The following is a 21,218-nucleotide window of genomic DNA, read 5'->3' on the forward strand; positions in this document are numbered from 1 at the left end:
CCGAAAGTGATCATGATTTACAATGTTTATCTAAATATGTTTTTTATGCAATAAAAATTAGAGATTCGATCTAATTAAATTATGTTATTGATGTTTTGTTTGTATTATGTACTAAATATATTGTATTGTGGGCCTGTGGCCTTGAATTACATGATAATAAATGAACTGAACTGAACTGAACTGAAAACGAGCGTAGGTGTACATTAAAGTCGCCTTGTCCGAATTCAGCAAATATTATGCCCTCCGTTTACATAAATACGGGTCATTTCGTATTCAATATTAAATGAAATTTAACTGAAAATTAATAGTTAAGCCTTACTCAATGACCTTCTTGTGAAACATAGCAATAAAATTACAAACTAAGGCCGCGGTTTTGCTATTAGTACTAATGCAAACCTATGCCAAGTTCCGCTGCGGGTTTGCGTCCAAATGTGTTTGTTTTCTCATAACAAATAAGTTGCCGGGTTTACACGTATAATCGGAGCCAGAGATGAAACATATTATTAGTTTACGTCTGACTTCACCTATCAATCCATCCAACTCAGAAACTATTTGTTTAAGAATTGTGAACGAGGAGGTAAACCCACGGTTGTTTGATGGCATGTAAAACTGAGTCATTTTAAAGAAAAATTGAACAATGATGGCGCTATTTATCGTATTTGCATCTTTACAAGGGTATTAGAACATCAGAAATGGGTCCAACGAATGTTGCAATAGGGCTTTAATGAAAAGAAAAGTGCAAATGTTCGTCTTGTTTCACATCGGACAAGTTACAATCTCTAATGACGTCACGACGTAAACAACGTACGGGTCAATAATAATTAATTAGGTAAACCCAAATATGGAAGTATCCAAAAGTATGCTAATTCAAGTTTAACGAATCAGAATACGATCCTGGTATCCAAAATTATGCAAATAAGTTGAGGTTGTTACGTGAACATGTACAACGGATCGCCTCTAGTTTTATAATAGACCTCTGTGAATTTTACTCAGTGTCGGCCAGGCGGCGGATGACATGATCGCGCCGGCAACTCGTGAAACCGCCCGGCCGTATGGCATTTTCCACATACTCGTTAGTATTTGTGGGGTTCATTATCGAACCCCAACGGTTTTAGCTTGTATTTATATTATTTATCAACATAGGCCTATTTGTTTGTGATATTTCAAGCGTTTTAAAATTTCAAAATAATCCCATTCAATTACACGGTTGACGATGAAAATTTACTGAATTTAGGGACTGCACGTCATACACCACCTGGTGTCGGCCATGTTGAATTTGGCGGCCATCTTGTCATGGAAACAAATAATTGTTGCCCTTATTCCAAATTTGTTCAGCGCATCAAAAGCTATATTCACTGAGCCAAATTTGGTGCTTTTCCGAAAAATTGCACAATACATTCACACATCTGCAGCACTAACTTAAGAAACTTTACGGTCATAGTGGGTCGTCAATTGTCGCTATATTTACCTATAAATCACATGAATTGACGGAAATCATTCACGGAAATAGTTGAACCATAATACATATAACCTATGACAAAATATACGACACGGTCCCGGATGCAACATAGAAAGTAACACGTCGTCGCCACGCTTTGTTTGTTTATATTATTTTCTATATATTTTGCCGTATTTTTTGGTTTATAATTTTCACCGTTGTTACCATATTGTGTTACCCTACTATAATTTGTCTGTTTTGATTACGATAAACGCATTAATTTATTCATAAGGAATAAGCGTAGTGTGTGTTGCAAGACCCCGTTAATTGTAGTTGGCCTTCAATTTAAGGTAAGTTGGTATTAATTTTTCATTTCACTTCCTCATATTAAGTTATCATGAAATGTTGCAGTGCTCTGTATAAAACTAAACACAGCGTGTCGGTGTTTTATAATATTAAGGGGGTACTACATCCCTGTGGTAAATTTGTGGGTTTTTTTGCATTTTCTCAAAAACTTATAATACACTGGTAACAAAATGTATGTATATTATTGTGGCAAGGGATCCAATTACTACGCTGAAATTTCAGTGACTCAAGACAAGCGGTTCAGTATATATAATAGGAAATGAGGTACATCCTAGCGGTACCTTATTTCTTATCATAAATAACGAACCGCTTGTCTTGGGTCACTAAAATTCCAGTGTAGTAATTGGATTCCTTGCCCCTATAATATACGTAACTTTTGTTACCAGTGTGTTATTAGTTTTTGTGAAAAATGCAAAAATAGACACACATTTATCAAGGGGTGTAGTACCCCCTTAAAGATCATTGTCTTGAATTTCAAATGTTGAAAGCTCTTGCGCTATTTTAATCAAATGACATGTTGAATTTCAAAAATGTGTAAAAATGTTAATTTGTTTCTTTTACTTTCTTTCATGGCTTGTGATGTTGCAAGTTCTGATGTTGCGAACCAAGGCCCAAGTTCACTTAAGAATGCAAAGCGAAACACTTTGTTTGCATAAGTTAACAAAAATGTTTATTTCTAAAGTACAGGATACATGGACAATGCGTGTACATAAGAAATCAAACAAATCACAGATCTGATCCATTTGATAAATATTACCAGCTTCTTGCTCTTGATACAAAGTTCTATTGCACTCAAAGTGCCGGAACTTATTCTGTCGCCAAAAGCATTCACTATACTTCAGGTAGACCCTGATTACGATTATGAAGATCCAAATTATATCCATTCAGCTTGAAGCAATCACGAGGTTTGTCTTTTAGCCATGTTTAATGATTAAATTAAATTACTCAGGGTACATCACAATACCATTATACAAGGGTTTACATAATAAAAAATTTAACTAAAAAGGGGCAATAACGCATTCACCCATGGCTTCTGAATCTTCCATGCAGCATGTCAGTATGACACATGTTACCATCAAGCAACAAGCAATTGCGTCAGGCGAAGTTCACTTTCCGGTCAATTTCTGGAAAGCTGAACTGAACATGGTTATCTGGTGTATAACTCATTTCTCATAATGGGCATGATATATATTGTCACGGGAATTAAAGCTATACCATAGAAAAATCAATTTTAGTGTGCTAATAATTAAACCCCGAAAAATAACATAACATCATGATATGTAGTTTTCGGCAGCGCAGAGGTAGACTTGGAATGTTACGTCTGACGTAGCGAGGCGTTTGGGACACGAGTAGGCCTATAGGGGCGAGTAAACTTGTGAATGTACCCACAAAAACATGATTTCACGTCATCGAGATATTATTGTATTTAATTATAAACAATTATTGCAATCCGTTTATAACTTTATTTATTTTTTAGATCCAACATGGCTGCCGCCACTACGCTTGAAGATCCCGTTGTTGATTGCCCTTCTACTTCCGGGTTATCGTCGCCATTTCATTTTAGTCTTCAGCAGACCCCAGTTCCCTATGAAACGCTCTCTAACACCGATGGGGACCAAAATAACAACCTCAAATTTAAGGGTATTAAATATACTGGTGTTATTCAGCTGGTCTGTGCGGGAGTTGGCGTAGTATTAAGCCTTGCTGGTCTTTTTACCTCGTTGTGCGTTATTGGTCGCAGTAAAATTGCCTGTTATCAGATTAATGGTCGCAACTATGAATTTTTTGCCATGGTAGCCTGGCCCTTGTGGAGCTCCGTATGCGTAAGTTTATCGGTGTTTATTCTTTCTTTATGGTAATTATTTTTTCTGGTATAGTATTATCCCTTATTATCTAATATATTAGCCTAAATTCAATATTCTGCACGGTTTAAACTTCCAAGTACCAAGTATGTATTAGTGTAACTTACAAAATAAATGGGGAGTAGGGTTCCTTTTCTTAACATTTGCCACATTTTCATAACTAACTTTTTTGCAGGATTAGGACAATATTAAGATTAAAACATGGATTTAAAGGAGATTAAACAAGCTTAAACAGGATTAAACAAGTACTTAAGTAGGAGCGTAGGCAGGGAGCGGTTACAAGGCCAAAAAGGTCCACTTTACGAGCGTAGCGAGCGAGGGTTTTTATGCTTTTGTGGGTTCCAAAAAGGTTCAAATTTGGCAATTTGCGAACGTAGCGAGCCAAAAAATAGGGTTTTTTTATGCTTTCTTGATCCAAAAAGTCGAAAATTTTTGAGAAAGGTCCAATAATACTATGTTGGTATGCCTCATTTCAGAAGTATAAAAACGGTTTTAGCTTTGAGATAATGTTCCACATAATGTTCCAATAATTAAAGTATGTGCATTTTAAATAGTAGTATAAGTTTATGGTGTCAATTACATAAGAATGTTTGAAATACCTATGAATATGAACAGAAGAGCTCGTTCTTTGCATGATTGATTTCAACACATCTCCATTATTTGCATCTATGGTTCAAGTACAAATTTCAGATTCCCCCGTCAAGACTACTAATAAAAATCGGATACCTCTCTTAAAACTCCACCTGGCGTAGATGATGAACGGTCCGTAAGAGCAGTGTGTAAAATAGAGCCCGTCCGTCCGCCCGTCCGAGACGGGGTATTTTGTCTTCAGCCATGCTATTTTCCTAACCAGCCCGTCCGACGGACGCCTTCAAATGTTGGCACTATACAGGGGGTAGCAAGAGCATCAGGGGCCCATGGACAAGGAGCAGCACGGGCCCTTTTAATCAGGGTGGAATTTACCTTATTGGGGCCCGGGCCAGGCCAACATTTGGAGGCCCGAACTCACGTGCCGAGGAAGGCATATGCACCCAAGTCAGTGGCCAAGTTCTGGTTTACATAAAATATAGAAGGGGACTAACATATTTTGTTCCGATGTTTATACTATGACATTTGCGCGCAAAGCACACGAAAAAAATAAATTTACAAGTTTGCCCTATTTTGGCCAAAAAACATGGTGTTATTAGGGTTAAAAGAAATATGCATAGGGCAATTTTGGGCCCCTGGACAGCTCTGGACCCGGGCCCATCTGGCCCAATGGTAAAAATAAAGAATAAAGAAATTTATAAAGCGCATTATGCCAGGCCTCAATGCGCTGAACAGAGAACTAAACTTACTAATACATTATGCAAAAACTACAAAATCCTGCCTCGGAAATTTTGTTCACTGATAACGATCACATTCAGGCCGGACAGATTACTTTTAGGAGCAGCCTGTCGTAAGGACTTGCTTTTTAGCTGAATTGTACACACTAACTTAGAGGAACCCATATATGGATAAGAAATCAAATTAATGAACAACCCTTTATTTCGGATTTCTATTGTGCAGTTTTATTTCGTGGCCAGTATCGTCGGCATCGCTTGTTCATACCGGAAAAGTAACTATTGGGTAAGCTATGTACTTTTGTTTTGTGTCATATACTGCATGCGCCAATAAAGTATCCTTACACTTGGCTTGGAGAAATAATCACAATTTCAATTTTCAAAACAATATTGGGGTAAATTTGGTTTTTTTTTCATAGATGCACTATTTAATCTTGCACGTTATGACACCACATTGAATCAATTGTGATCTCAAGAAGTAAAGTTACAAGCAATTGAATAGACGAAGTTAAAAGTGACAAACTAGCCTATACAAGGCGCAAAAAGATTCCAAAAAGCGAAACAAAGAGACAACACAGTTTCTTCAATGAAGCGTTATTTAAAGCAGTTTTTAATTCAGTTTTTGCTTCTCTGTACTTTTCATAACTTTCATTTTATTTTTCAGTTCTTTTGTTTCAGTTTTCTTTTGAACCTTTAAATTAAAGCCAAACGCGTGAATTAGCCATTCACCACTCTCAAACCAGATGTCTAGTCTGTGGAGTTTTGAATCGGCCAGTTTGTCACTTTTAAAACTGGACCCTCGTCTAATCTAATGCTTGTAGCTTTGCTTCTTAAAGTCACATTGGATTCAATGTGGTGTCATAATGTGCAGGATTAGATAGTGCATCTATTAAAAAAAAAAAATTTACCCAATATTGTTCAGTTTGGAAATTGTGATTATTTTTCCAAGTGTAAGGATACTTTTTGGCGCAGTATATAATAATCGGGTTAAGTTTTCTCCCGGGAGTTTTCTATCCGCAATGGAATTGATTTCGGTCAATTTCTTTCTTGTTATTAAACAATGTTAAAGCATATTACTCCAGTAACGAAGCTGATATACATAAACGATACTTATTCAGGGGCGTAGCAAGAGCCTCGGGGCCCATGGACAAGAAACACTGCGGGCCCTTTTAGTAGGGCCGGATTTACCATTGGGAAATTGGACCACAAAAATTACCTGTGCATGTTCCTTTTTAGCCCGAAAACACCATGTTTTGGACCAAAATATGGTAAAATTGCAAAATTGCCCTTCGCATAGCAAAATTCACCTTAATTTTAGGCTAAAATTGTCTGATGCTTCTGCCACTATTATAGATCTTATATAGTAGGCCCCCAATTTAAGAATCAAGAGGGCACATGCCTTCATCATGTGTGGGGAGTTTGGGATCTCTAAATTTTGGCCTGGCCCAGGTAAACCCGGCCCTGCCTTCCCATCTCCTTATCAGCGTTTATTTCATTTTCGTTTTTGCTTCGTCCACCCTGTCCCCCGCTTGCTACGCCCCTGTCCTTATTTGGTTACGTTTTACACGACAAACAGGTTCGTTAATAAAATTGGGGCATTTTTCTAGTGATTGTCCCTGAGGACCGTAACATTTACCGCATCCACTTCCACTGCGCATGGAGAACATAGGGGACCAATGTAAATTGTTACAGTTTTTTTTTTTTTTTTGCAAATCGGGTATAACTTTCTTTTGGTAGGTAAAGGAATACCTACCTGTACCTAATAACCACTCGGCAACGGGAGCTTCATGATTAAGCTGGCTGAAATTCGAACACATAAGTGATCACTTAAACTTACAGAGTGTCCCAAAAAAGAGGCCCTTCATTGAGCCCTCTTTTTCTCCTATTTTTGAAAAGTTTATCAAATATATTTTGGTATGTAAAGAAACCTTGAATCGTTAGCTTTAATAAACCAAAACAATTATTTCAATCGGCTCACAACTTTTGAAGATATGCCCTTTTGAATAAAAGTACCCGTTTTTCACTCTGTCCATGGACAGCAAACAGAGTGGTTTGGATTGCTCATTCTGTGGATTGGCGTGCACGATCACCAGACCTCACACCACTTGATTTTTTTTCCTTTGTGACAAAATCCAAGATCTTCGCAAACGTACTACTGAATGCATTCGTAAATATCCGGCGCACAAGGACGGTACGCAACGCAATTGATGCAATGAGAACCAGTGCTAAAACCTGTATTCGCCAAGGAGGCAACCAGGTAGAGGACAGAGCAGCACAGTAAACTCACTTCAGAAGAACCAAAGACAAACCAAACATCCTTTTAGGGCTACCCTTTATCCTAAATAGAAAAAAAAAAAAAAAGAAAGCAAGAAACAACAAAGTAAGAAAGTAAGAAACATAATAAAACAAAGAGGCATAAATAACCAAAAAAAAATAAGTAATTGCAAGTAAAGCAAAAGAGGTCCCATTCGGCATCCATTTTACCCACACTATCAATAAAATCCATTGCCCATAAACCAACCGGTAAAGCCCATTCCATAAATAAAGTTATTTTATAAAGTTATCATTGAGGAATGTTTGATATTCATGCATGGTATGGGTACTCCTTCCAATCTTTGAAGTAGCCAAGATTGATATAATTGGTTTGGTTTATTATAGCTAACGATTAAAGGTTTCTTTACATACCAAAATATATTTGATCAACTTTTCAGAAATAGGAGAAAAAGAGGGTTCAATGAGGGGCCTCTTTTTTTGGGACACCCTGTATATCCTCCCCGCAAATAGCACGTAGTAGCTAGGGCCGTAATACGACAAATAAATTGCCGCCTCCCTGTAGTCGAAATACGGTAAATACGGTATATAATTTTTCACCAGGTTCACCGTGAAGTTTAAGGGCTGGGGTATGAACGTTTGGACAGTATTTATTGTGGGACATTAGAGCACATCAGACATATCAATTGCATTCTGAATACGAAGAATGTCATTCTGATATCAAATAATTTTGATTTTTGAAATTCGCAATTTAATACACATTTTATGGCAAATCATTAAAATTGATATTTTTGATATTTAACAGTACTTGAAGTAAACTTTATAAATCTGATGATTTATACTTAAAGTGTATGTAGGTGGGATGAAAAACCGACGATCAATTGAAAATTTTGACCTTTCGTATTGAAGATATGGATTTTTTTCCCAAAACACCAAAAAAATTAGGTCTTTTTGGGAAAAAATCCATATCTTCAATATGAAAGGTCAAAATTTTCAATTGACCGTCGGCTTTTCCTCCCTGATACATACACTTTAAGAATATGTCATTAGATTTATATAATTTACTTCGAGTATTGTTATATATCAAAAATTTGAAAAATATCAAATTTTTATAATTTGTCATAAAATTTGTATTATATTGTGATTTTCAAAAATAAAAATTATTTGATATCAGAAAGACATGCTTCGTATTCAGAATGCAATTCGATAGGTCTGAGGTGCTCTCATGTCCCACAAAAAATACTGTCGAAACGCAATAAACGCTCATTTTAGATCCCTTAAGTGACCGCTTATGGGTTCGAATTTCAGCTACGAAACTGCTACGCCCCTGACTCAGCAATACTATTAGCCTAACCTAACCATAATTATTCACTATATAACATTTCTATATAACAGGCAGTCGCCTACCTCGTGATGTCGATCATAGCATCAGTCTTTGCAGCTGGTCAAGTGGTTTGGGAAGCTTTTGGTGCAGCTTCGGTGCACTGTATTGAAGACTATAGTCCGATTATAGACTACGTACCGGTATTACCACAGTACTTCTTTAGCCACGAATCAGATCGTCCCTTTGATCCTGAATATTACACTGACTGCACCGGAGTGGTATGTAGGCCTACTAGTTCGTATTTGTTGGCAATCACAACATTATGCCTTATATGACAGAGAAATAATTATCAAGCACGAATCACATGAGTAGTAGACTATGTCATAGTCGATTTTTGATAAATAAAAATGTTATTAATCATGATGAACGCATTCAGTTGAACTCGAAATTGTACTGATATTTAGTAGGCCTACATCAAAATACTAGAATAAAATGGTTATGAAAAAGTTTAGGCTATATAATTATATTTGTGACAGTAAAAGTAAAGTATAGGCCCTACGTAGGCTTATATTATTGAATGCAACATATCATAATGGCATAATTATAATGACACTTCAATACTGAACAATTCTAATTTTAGAATCTGCCAGTTTATTATCCGAAAAACCGACTATGGACTTTCACTTTTAAGCAGAACTTTACCCCGGGACTCACACACTGTCAATCATACTTGTTTATCTATAAAATCTAACCACAAGACTAAGCATGGTGGTACAATACGCGCTAGATGCATACGTTCATCCACCAGCACAAAAGCGCCGCATTCCCTAGATAGTTGTGTACCATGTATAGTTATAATGGTACCAGTACGCGTCGGGAGGATTTAAACAATAACGAGATCTGGGCGACCAATCACAAGCCAGATTCATTTTTAAAGATGCATTTCATCATCACCAATTTTAGTTAGGCCAGAAATTGGCCTAACTCTCAAGGCAAAGTCAGTAGTCCACTTGGGAAGCTAACAGAGGGCGTACGGTGACTGAAAAGATCAGTTGTGAAAATCTATCAATTGTGCACTCATTAATTAAATCAGAGTTTTAAGCTTAAATGTAATAGCCAGAGTAGTGCACAATTGGCAAGTGGACTACGGAGAAGTCTACATGAGGGTTTTATTTAAACAAACAGCCGGCTCTCAACACGCGATATCAAAATTCCCGCCACCGAAATTGTCTAGTGCAATGACGTCATGGTTATTTGTGCCCAATTGTTGTCAGTCTTCATTACTGGGACGTCATTGCACTGCACTGGGAATTTTGAATAACGCGTGTTGAGATACGGCTGCATTCGTTTTTATGGTCAATATGAGTTTTTAAAAATAAAACCACGTGATTCATGCTTGAAAATTAATTTTATACCATATAAGGCATAAAGTTGTGATTGCCGGAGACATCCTTTAAGTGGTGAATTCGTATTCCTTTAGGCATTTGTCGTTATATGTTAATTTTGACTTCATCTGCAAATACGTACCGGTGTACATTATCCCGGGATATATATTAATAAAGCCAACATGGCTCGGCAACATGGATATCCGCACCTTGGCATGCCTCATCATCTCACAGAGAAAAGATTAGTGTCTGTACTTAGATCACTGATGTGCAGGGCCTGTGTATTTTGGGTGGGATAATGGGTTAGGGGCAAAATTTCGCACAATTGGTCAAGAAATAAACATTGCAGGATAATATAAACTTATATTGTGCGTAACTGAACGTTTACCATTTCCTCATTTATGCAACCGATCTGAGTTTAAAGGGGCATTGTGAGATTTCATAAACATTGCGCCCTCAATTTTGGTCAAACCCCAGTTTACATGTACGCAATGTTTGTCCATACACTAATCACCATCTGAAATAGTATCTTTGATGTCTTTGATGTGGAATTGTACGATTTTTGTAATTAATGTCTGCATCTAGACATTAATTCCCTCACACAGTACAGTTCAATAGGAGATAAACTTAAGGGGGTACTACACCCCTGCCCAAATTTGTGCCTATTTTTGCATTTTTCCCAAAAATTATAGCGCATTGGGGACAAGTAAGATATGTATATTATAGGGGCAAGGACTACAACAACTGCGTTGGAAATTTTATTTCAGCACAGACAACAGTTGTGGAGTTACAGTCAAAAATGAGGGAAAACCAATATTTGACCAATAAATCAATAACTACTTGCTTTGAGTTGCTGAATTTTCAGTACAGTAGTCCTTGCCCCTATAATATACATATCTTACTTGTCACCAGTGGGCTATAATTTTTGAGAAAAATGCAAAAATAGGCACAGGTGTAGTACCCCCTTAACGCAGCGCTCATAAGATGTCTCTTAATCTTATTTTAAATTTTATGGCTTTTTTCCGCTAAATTGCTGCCTGGTATGCTTTTTGAGTATTCATTCTAACAAAGTAAAGCGACATTTTCTAAATTTGATTTTCCAAAAAAAAAAAATCTCTCAGAGGTCCTTAGCACAATCAAACAATCTATATACAGTATAAACGAATAAGTACGTTATAAATTGTGAGTGAACTGATTTAACTCTCTCCACGCGGGTGTCGACTACAGACAGCAAGTTTCAAATTTTATTTTAGAAATTGAAAAATTGTCAGAAATGTCAATTTTCATGACCATATTTGGAATCAGCAGGAAAAATGCATTAAAATTAGTACAAATAAGCAATAATAATAATTGTATTGGTTCAGTGGTCTTTATAACATAATTAATTTATGTTTTAATATTTTGAGTATTATATAAACACCCACATGTCAAGTAGACTGAAGACGATTTGCTGCTATTATAATGGTATTCATTTATTAACATTATTACAGAATCTATCTCGTGCGTTGCACATAGGATCTGCAGTCGTTGGCTTCGTCGAGTTCATCGTGGCTATTGCCGCTGCTGTGTATTGTTGCCGTTTTATATGTCATCAGATGTCATCACAGAAAGTTGTTGTAAGTTAATCAAAATGTGCGTAAAGGCGCAAATTGGGAGTTCGAGAACTGTTGCGTTCATGTTCTCTGTTTGAAGACAGCTGTATTAGCAAAATAATACAGTTCAGCATATTAAATATGTCGCTATTCACAAATGACATCTCTCTGACTATCCAGGTGTCTTTAAACAAAGAATTGCAAGTCAACAACTGGAAGATCTCGAAACCACCATCTTGCGACTTTACACTCATTTCGTGGGAGCTTTTATGCTTAAGGGAGCGTTTCGACAGTATTTTTATATGGAATATGAGAGCACCTCCGACGTATCGAACTGCATTTTTGAATACGAAGCATGTCTTTCTGATATCAAATAATTTTCATTTTTGAAAATCACGATATAATACAAATTTTATGACAAATTATAAAAATTTGATATTTTCAAATTTTGATATATAAAAATTGATATTTTGATATTTAACAGTACTCGTAAAGTAAATTTTATAAATCTAATGATTATATTCTTAAAGTATATGTAGGTGGTAGGAAAAGCCGACGATCAATTGAAATTTTCGACCTTTCATATTGAAGATATGGATTTTTCCCCAAAAGACCTAATTTTTTTTTTTTGGTGTTTTGGGAAAAAATCCATATCTTCAATACGAAAGGTCAAAATTTTCAATTGATCGTCGGCTTTTCATCCCACCTACATATACGTTAAGTATAAATCATCAGATTTATAAAGTTTACTTTACGAGTACTGTTAAATATCAAAATATCAATTTTAATGATTTGCCATAAAATGTGTATTACATTGCGAATTTCAAAAAATCAAAATTATTTGATATCAGAAGGACATTCTTCGTATTCAGAATGCAATTCGATATGTCTGATGTGCTCTAATGTCCCACAATAAATACTGTCCAAATGTTCATACCCCAGCCCTTAAATGATGACTTGATATGAGGAAACTTTTACCACTATGAGAAGTAGTAACGTGTAATAAAACATCTCTAAGGAACACAAACTATCAAATAACTTAATTTTGTTGATTGGGTCATTTTGGTGTATGCTATTAAATAGCCCTCACTACAGTAAGTTAACACTACAGTAGTATTAATATTACATAAGATTACCACAATACCTATTAGTATAAGTCCGGCAAGGCCCGCAGAGCTGGCATATTAATTTGCTCGCGGGCTAACTCAACCAAAACCTCCACGTGGTGTCGGATGGATAACGCAAACTTGGGCTCTGGATGCGAGGAAGTCAAGCTAGCGGAGGATCATGCAAAGTATTTTGACCACGTTTTAGCCCTTCCTCGGCTGACTCAGCCTGGTGTGGCTCTGAAGAGACACCGTTTGGTTTTTACCACGTCGACGAAGAAATAAATTTGGATTTACCGTACGAGCATACAGCAAGAGATATTCAACGAGCTAGGCATGAAGAAGATAGAAATAACTAAGATGCAGTGAAGCAGATAACTACGTATTGTCACGGGGGTGACACTAAATTCACGGTTATTCTATTAAGCACGCAAACCTATGACAAATCCCGCTGGTTTGCTTGGTAGAAAATGAGTCCAGTTATCGATCGGTTATGAATATTTATGTTCGTCCCCTTGATCATGTTAATTACGGTTGACAAATAAAGCCGCCATTCAGTTTTGCGAACTTTGTCTGTTCAATGCGAGTACCAAGCTTGAAAGTGCGCCCGCTTTAAGAGCTGAGACCACTGACCTCCACTGACCTCGTTTCCTCGTGTGATGATAAATATCATTCAATCTATAGTTATCGGACGTACACGTTGTATTACCGCCCTAAGCAGTTTGTTTTAAAAACAAGTAAATAATCATTACTCGCCGTTCTATTTGATCTTGTGCATTTCCCAAATCACGTAATAAATTGAAACGCCCTCAATTGAGCTGAGGCCACTGATTATATAATCACCCGAGTGTTTTGAATTTGGATTTATACACTACAGCGTGTGAGCCGGTTAGTAATATTAATGAAGTGACACACTGATGCACGGCGTTTATAGCACTTGTAGTAGTACATTGTACTGATATGTCACTTGCTGAATTACGTGTAGGCCTACTCATAGTATTTAAAATCTATGGCCTACTAGAAGAGTTTAAGTCTATCAAAAGAATGATTGAATGATTTTGGAGATTATCCCCGTAGTGTAATAATTCTGAGCCGGGGGGGGAAGGGGGATTTTTTGCACATATTCATGGTAGGCCTACGCCTATTAAATAAAACGCTCTAAAAAGGCTTAGGATAACAGTACGCGTCCGGAAACGCTTAAATATGCAAATTGTCTTAACAAAACCAAATGCTTCGCCTGTTTAATAGGCCTATGGTCAATAATGAGTAAAAAATCGGTCTATAGGAGGGCCTATCCACCAATCTGATGAATCTATTTAATTTAAGGTTTGCAGGATCGGATCCCAATAATTTGGATGTTAACGAGGGGGTACACAATTTTATTTGCAGATAAGCGATTTTTGGCAGGCCGGTGGGGGGGGGGCATTTTTTTGACACGCCGTTTGGAAATTTTATCCCCGGGGACCCATAATGAGCCCCCGGGGGTAAAATTTCCCAACGGCCCGCCAAAAATCACTCCCCCTCTCAGCCTGCCAAAAATCGCTTGCACCCCTCTCGGTCCGCCAAAAATTTTAGCCCCCCCTTGCACATGCCAACTTTTTGGGATCCCAATTTGCGGGTATCATGCACCCCATGGATGTGTGCCAAAATCGCCCCCCCCCCCCTCGGCTGGCCAAAAATTGCTTGTCCCCCCCTTGCGGCTCGCCAAAAATTCTTGCCCCCCCCAATTTTACCCTCCCCAGGACTCATAATTATTGCACAGCCCCTAATGATTTCAAAAGAGAAATAGGCCAACAACAATTTTATGAAAAGAAAACAAATATACAGATAGAATCAGCCCTAAACGAAATGGGACATCTATTGCATTTATTTTTCTTGCACAACTTTTATTTATTTATCTAATAATTAATTAGTTAATTAATTAATGAATGTATGAATTAATTACTTTATTTATTTATTTATTTATTTATTTATTTATTTATTTATTTGCTTGTTTATATATCTATTTAATTTAGGCCTATTGAAGTAACTCAGCTCTTAAACATTTCACGTACTCACTTGCAACGGCTCAACGAATTAATCAATAAATCAATTCTTCAAGTTATCAATCAATCAAACAATAACAATATTAATAATTATATAATAGTCAATTTCGATCAATAGACTTATCAAACCATGAAACAATGAACTGATCGACCAATCAAGTTGTCGATCAATTTTAATTTTATGACTTGTGATGACGTGAGACTAAATGACTGACAGATTGACTGATTGATATGTTGATGTATGGATTGATTGATTGATGAATTGATTGATTGATTGATTGATTGATGATTGATTGTTGGAATAAAGTGTGAATGTATAACAGGTAAATGAATGAATGCAAGAGTGATTGAGAGGAGGGAGTTGATTGGTTGATTGATTTACTGAACACATTATTTCACACAATATTATTTTGTAAGATGGATGATTACTGAATCTGTCATTATGGTAAAATAGACAGTGGTGACGGTAGATTTCTTGGCATTGGTGGATGAATTAATTTTTCTGAAATAAATGCGAGCAATAATTGCCATTTTGAAGTTAAAGTGAGACAGGTGTCAAGAGAAATCAAAAAATCATCATTATATCAATGTGTTTTTCATTATTAGACACATTAACATAATGCACTTTTGATAATACATAAAACAAAATTTTAAAAGTTATGCAAATCGGATAAAAAGATTTAAAAACAACGTGTTTTTTTTAAATTTTCAAACGCGTTTTTTACACATTTCATTTTTTCATCATATTTCGACCTGAGATAAAATGTAGCTCCAAAAGTATACCCACCATAATAGGCCTTAAACTTTGCATATTGTCTTTAGACTATTTTCTACTGCATGCACCTACAATCAAATTGATCTATCTGGGACATTTATAAAAATATTTGGTCAAATTTACAAAATTTAAATAATTTAAATAATATTGTTCATGATATAATTAATGGGGTTGTTTTGTCATCAGAATGAGATTAATTTTAAGTGAGTGAGTGATGAAGTGAGTATAAATGTTAGTGATAAATAAATAAATAAATTAATTAATTAATTAATTAATTAAATTATAGTATAGACAAGTTATTGTAATATATTTTTTTCTGATAGAGGCGTAACATTCTGTTTCAAAATATTTATTTAAATTTATTTGATTATTTTCTAACTTAAATATTTTCTTTAGAGCAAAGACAAATATTTTCCCTTTTCTCTAGTAGAGCTTTCTCCCATTTGAGCCCTAAATAAAACTCTGCTTCTTTTATTATTGATTTAATTTCACGATTTATTCCATTGAGCAATATCAAGGATTAAAATCACACGTCTCACAGCAGATAGTTACTTGGCTTAGTGGTTGTACGCTGTGCCTTTCAACCGAGAGGTACCGAGATCGATTCCCGCCTCCTCCAACTATTTTGTTCAAGACTGGAAAGAATGAAGCTTATTTGACTTTACAACACTAAATTATTCATGGCTTACCCTACGTGGTGGTGTAAAGTGCTACCGGTAAACATGAATATGAATTTATAACACAATGGCTAATTTAAATAAGAATGCGGCCTCATGCTAATTAGGGAGTGCCTCTTCCTATCAATTATTCCATGGTATTGTGACTGAATGGAGATATACAGGTGCAACTTGACAAAGGAGTGAGTACTGGCGCAAATAACCTCAGTAGTTGAAAGCGCCATACAAATCAACCAAAAATAAAAACAAAAAAAATACCTATTATCAGGTAAAGTTGAAAGAAAAATGGAAGTTGTAGTTAACTAAGTCTCGCCACTATGCGGAATTTATGAAGATCAATAGGCTATTATATATATGATTTTGTTTTGTTTTGTTTTTTGTATTTTGTTTTCTTTGTTTTATCATCTGCAGGTGCAGTACGTCAACACACCGCCTACCGTGCCTCAACCACCTCCGTATTCACCATAAAAGACATTCATTACGAAAAATTAGCTGCTATGATATACCCGATACGACTTCCGAGTATGCACTTTACAGGGCACACAACATGTTGTCACACATATGTGACCGTCCACGTCGAAACGCTCGTAAAGTCGGTCCTGGTCAATTTTGTTTTCTTCCGTGTTTAGAAAATATATATCATAAGTTTTACAATGATATTGACAGAAACGGAGTTATGGTTTGTTAAACTTTGCTCCATCAGTAAAAGGGTACATTATTTTGGTGCTACATTATTTCTCTTTTTCCACATCGCTGGTATTACATATCAAATTGTCATAATTGGCGGTCACTTTAAATCATCCCCAAGTCAAAGTGGTTCCGGAATGTTGATTGTTAGTTAACCCACCACTTGAACAGGATTTGGCCAAAGCAAACAAAGACTAGAGCTATTTACTAACTCTACTACAAGATACATAAGTATAAGCTTATTATCCTCTTCAACAATAGGATTAAAGATTGGCGTTTGACTGACACTAAAATGAGAAACATGTAGGACAAACATTAAGTAAATATGTATACAACCTTTATGCACATTTTGCACTGTAACTCGAAATACAATTTGTGAGCGATTTGAGATGGATGGTCACATATTATGATCCCAGCAAACACAAAAACGTTTTAAAAACGTTTTAAATAAGTTATATTTTGGCTTTTGGTTTAGGTAAAAACGTTTTAATAGCATTAAAATGTCGGGTTATATAAAGGTTATGATAACGTTTTAAAACGTTTTGTATGAAAACACACTACAACAATATTTTTAAATGTTTTCAAAAAATGTTATTGTAAACTATTTTTGCAAACATTTTTGCCAAATATTTTGTCAATACTTAAATAACATTATGTTAAAATATTTGAACCCAGCAAACACAGAAATGTTTTTAAAATGTTTTTTTTTCAAAACATTTTAATAACATTTAAATGTCGGGTTATATAAAGGTCATGAAAACGTTTTGAAAACGTTATTGCAAATATTTTGGGCAAACATTTTTCGCAAAATATTTTATCAACCCCAAAATAACATTCTGTTTAGAATGTTTTGTATCAAGTTTTCAAGAATGTTTTTGGAATGTTATCAAAACGTTTTTATACCCTTTATATAACCCGACATTTAAACGTTTTTTGTAAAACATTTTTGTTTGCTGAGCCGTAGATTATAAAAAAAATGTTTTTTAAGGTTATGAAAACGTTTTATACTCTTAATATACCCTTTATATAACCCGACATTTAAACGTTTTAAACCTTTTATAACCTTTTGCGAATGATGTCGAAAACGTTTTGTGTTTGCTGGGATTAATGACTAAGTCAACGTCATCTCGGAGCATTTCGATGGCGTCGATGATATAATAAACAGTCCTGTAGCCATATCAATTGCGTCTTCGTGAACAATTATGGGCGTGGACTTGGCAATATCTTGCCATCGTCTTGCTCTATGGTTTGTTATTCATTGTTCGAAACCTTTTGTTTATTGTAGTACTTACTTGATTCTAATCACCGTGAGCAATTTGTGGATCGGTCGATATAATCCGGCAAAGAATGTATATCGAAGGTCATAATGATATTCAGAGTTTTTCATCCACGCGCTTAAGGGATCTAGAATGAGCGTTTCGACAGTATTTTTTGTGGGACATGAGAGCACATCAGACATATCGAATTGCATTCTGAATACGAAGAATGTCTTTCTGATATCAAATAATTTTTATTTTTTGAAATTCACGATATAATACAAATTTTATGACAAATTATTAAAATATTACACAATTGGCTTTCGTTTTTGTATTGTGTTTATTCGCCTTGATCATACGCTTTGCGCCATATATAATAAGACACCCTTCTGTGAAAACTTAGACACAGAGACCCAAAAACATGCTATTTTGACCCAAAACATCTACATCAGTTATGAAAAGCAGTCATTGGATTGAATCTAAATTGATTTCCTGAAAGGTGTGTATTCAAAGATTGCCTGTTCAATTTTTCACATATCGATATTTGTACATAATTATGAATTTTTTGTGATAATTTTTTGAGTGGTATTTTTTTACATTACCTACAAATACAATTTTTCATAGCACTAGATATATAAAAAAAAAAAATGGAAATCACTAATAAATGTGCGATTGATACAAGCTTTGATATGTCCAATACTGAAATGCATTGCATTCAGACATCTTTATTATTGTGTTTAGCTGCCAGAAATTCTAAATGGCACAAAGGTATGTTTGGTAAAAAATATGCATTACCTCCGAATACATGTTAAAAGCTCTGTCATTTCCACAAACTGAGATATTGTAAATTATATTTAAGCAATAGGTGCAGGGTAATACACTCTTTAATACTACCAAGTTTCAATAGCCTGTATTTAACAATTTCTGAGATATTAACAAAATAAGTAAGTATTCGTAGGTAGATTTCGGTAGCCGAATGTTGCCTACAAATACAATTTGACATCATGACCCTATTGTGAAACACCGCCATTCATGCCAATGCCCATATCGGTACATAAAGAAGGCCCGTACGTTCGCTATCAAATTACATGTCAATGAAAGTTGCGAATTCACATACATGCCTGTCATGCAAAACTGAATACGGCTAATATTCATGAGGTGACGTCATCAATTTGCATATTCATGAGGTGACGTCATCAATTAGCATATTCATGAGATGACGTCACCAATTTGCATATTTATGACATGACGTCATCAATTTGCATATTCATGAGATGACGTCATCAATTTGCATATTCATGTAGTGACGTCATCAATTTGAATATTCAAATCTCAAATTATTTGAATTCTTAATTTTAATTTTTAATCCATGACGTCGTCAATTTGCATATTCATGAGGTGACGTTATCAATTTGTATATTCATGACATGACGTCATCAATTTGCATATTCATGAGATTAATATTTGAATATTCATACAAATTTAAATATTCATAAAATTTGGATATTCATATAATTTGAGATTTGAATATTCAAATTGATGACGTCACTACATGGATATTCAAATTGATGACGTCACTACATGAATATGCCAATTAATGACGTCATTACATGATTATGCAGATCGATGACGTCATCTCATGAATATGCAAATTGATGACATCTCATGAATATGCAGATTTATGACGTAATTCCAGGAATATGCAAATTTATTACGTCACCACATAAATATGGAAATTGATGACGTCACCTCATGAATATGCAAATTGACGACGTCACCTCATGAATATTTTTGTGAATATGCAAATTTATGACGTCACCTCATAAATATGCAAATTTATGACGTCATCTCATAAATATGGAAAGTGATGACGTCACCTCATGAATATGCAAATTGACGACGTCATCTTATGAATATGCAAATTGATGACGTCATCTCATGAATATGCAAATTGATGACGTCATCTCATGAATATGCAAATTGATGACGGCACTTCATGAATATGCAAATTGACGACGTCATGTTATGAATATGCAAATTGATGACGTCACCTCATGAATATGCAAATTGATGACGTCGATGACGTCACCTCATGAATATGCAAATTTATGACGTCACATGAAAATTCAAATTGATGACGTCACCTCATGATCTTATGAATATCAATTTATGACGTTATCTCGTGAATATGCAAATTTTATGACGTCACCTCGTAAATATGCAAATTGACGACGTCATCTTATGAATATGCAAATTTATGACGTCATCTCATAAATATGGAAATTGATGTCGTCACCTCATGAATATGCAAATTGACGACGTCATCTTTGATGACGTCACTTCATGAATATGCCAATTCACGACGTCATCTTATGAAAATGAAAATTGATGACGTCGATGACGTCACCTCATGAATATGCAAATTTATGACGTCACCTCATAAATATTCCAATTCACCAAATTGATTGCGACATTTCATGAATATTCAAATTGATGACGTCACCTCATGAATATTTTTGTGAATATGCACATTTATGACGTCACCTCATAAATATGCAAATTGACAACGTCATCTTATGAATATGCAAATTTATGACGTCATCTCATGATTATGCAAATTGATGACGTCATCTCATGAATATGCAAATTATCTGATGAATATGTGACGTCATAAATATGCAAATTCACGACGTCATCTTATGAATATCAAATTTATGACATCATCTCATGAATATGCAAATTGATTACGTCACCTCTAAATATGCAAATTTATGAAGTCACATGAATATTTTTTGTGAATATGCAAATTTATGGCGTTACCTCATAAATATGCAAATTGACGTCATCTTATGAATATGCAAATTTATGACGTTACCTCATAAATATGCAAATTGACGTCATCTTATGAATATGCAAATTTATGCCACTTCATAAATATGCAAATTGATGACGCCACCTCATGAATATTTTTTGTGAATATGCAAATTGATGACGTCACCTCATGAATATGCAAATTGGCGACGTCATCTCATGCATATATTTAAATTCACATAATCATGTAATGACGTCATTAATTAAAATTAAGAATTAAATTTTGAATATTCATACAAAT

At 35.2% G+C, this 21,218-nt stretch overlaps 1 protein-coding gene across 1 annotated transcript; it reads left to right on the forward strand.

Moving 5' to 3' along the window:
- The first annotated feature begins 1,503 nt into the window (after nt 1-1,503).
- Nucleotides 1,504-18,426, forward strand: LOC140163188 (uncharacterized). The gene is made up of 6 exons (XM_072186575.1): nt 1,504-1,788; nt 3,282-3,627; nt 5,215-5,274; nt 8,655-8,861; nt 11,459-11,584; nt 16,575-18,426. The coding sequence occupies exons 2-6, from the start codon at nt 3,289-3,291 to the stop codon at nt 16,629-16,631; spliced, it is 789 nt and encodes a 262-aa protein (XP_072042676.1). The 5' UTR covers nt 1,504-1,788; nt 3,282-3,288; the 3' UTR covers nt 16,632-18,426.
- Nucleotides 18,427-21,218: the final 2,792 nt, after the last annotated feature.

Source organism: Amphiura filiformis, chromosome 10 (genome assembly GCF_039555335.1).
Source record: "Amphiura filiformis chromosome 10, Afil_fr2py, whole genome shotgun sequence".
Taxonomy (NCBI): Eukaryota; Metazoa; Echinodermata; class Ophiuroidea; order Amphilepidida; family Amphiuridae; genus Amphiura; species Amphiura filiformis.

Excerpts from the sequence above, each read along its gene's own strand:
- LOC140163188 (XM_072186575.1), top strand. The coding sequence starts at position 3,289 with ATGGCTGCCGCCACTACGCTTGAAGATCCCGTTGTTGATTGCCCTTCT. Across the intron at positions 3,628-5,214 it reads CCTTGTGGAGCTCCGTATGC|TTTTATTTCGTGGCCAGTAT; the intron begins GTAAGTTTATCG and ends TCTATTGTGCAG. Across the intron at positions 11,585-16,574 it reads TGTCATCACAGAAAGTTGTT|GTGCAGTACGTCAACACACC; the intron begins GTAAGTTAATCA and ends TATCATCTGCAG.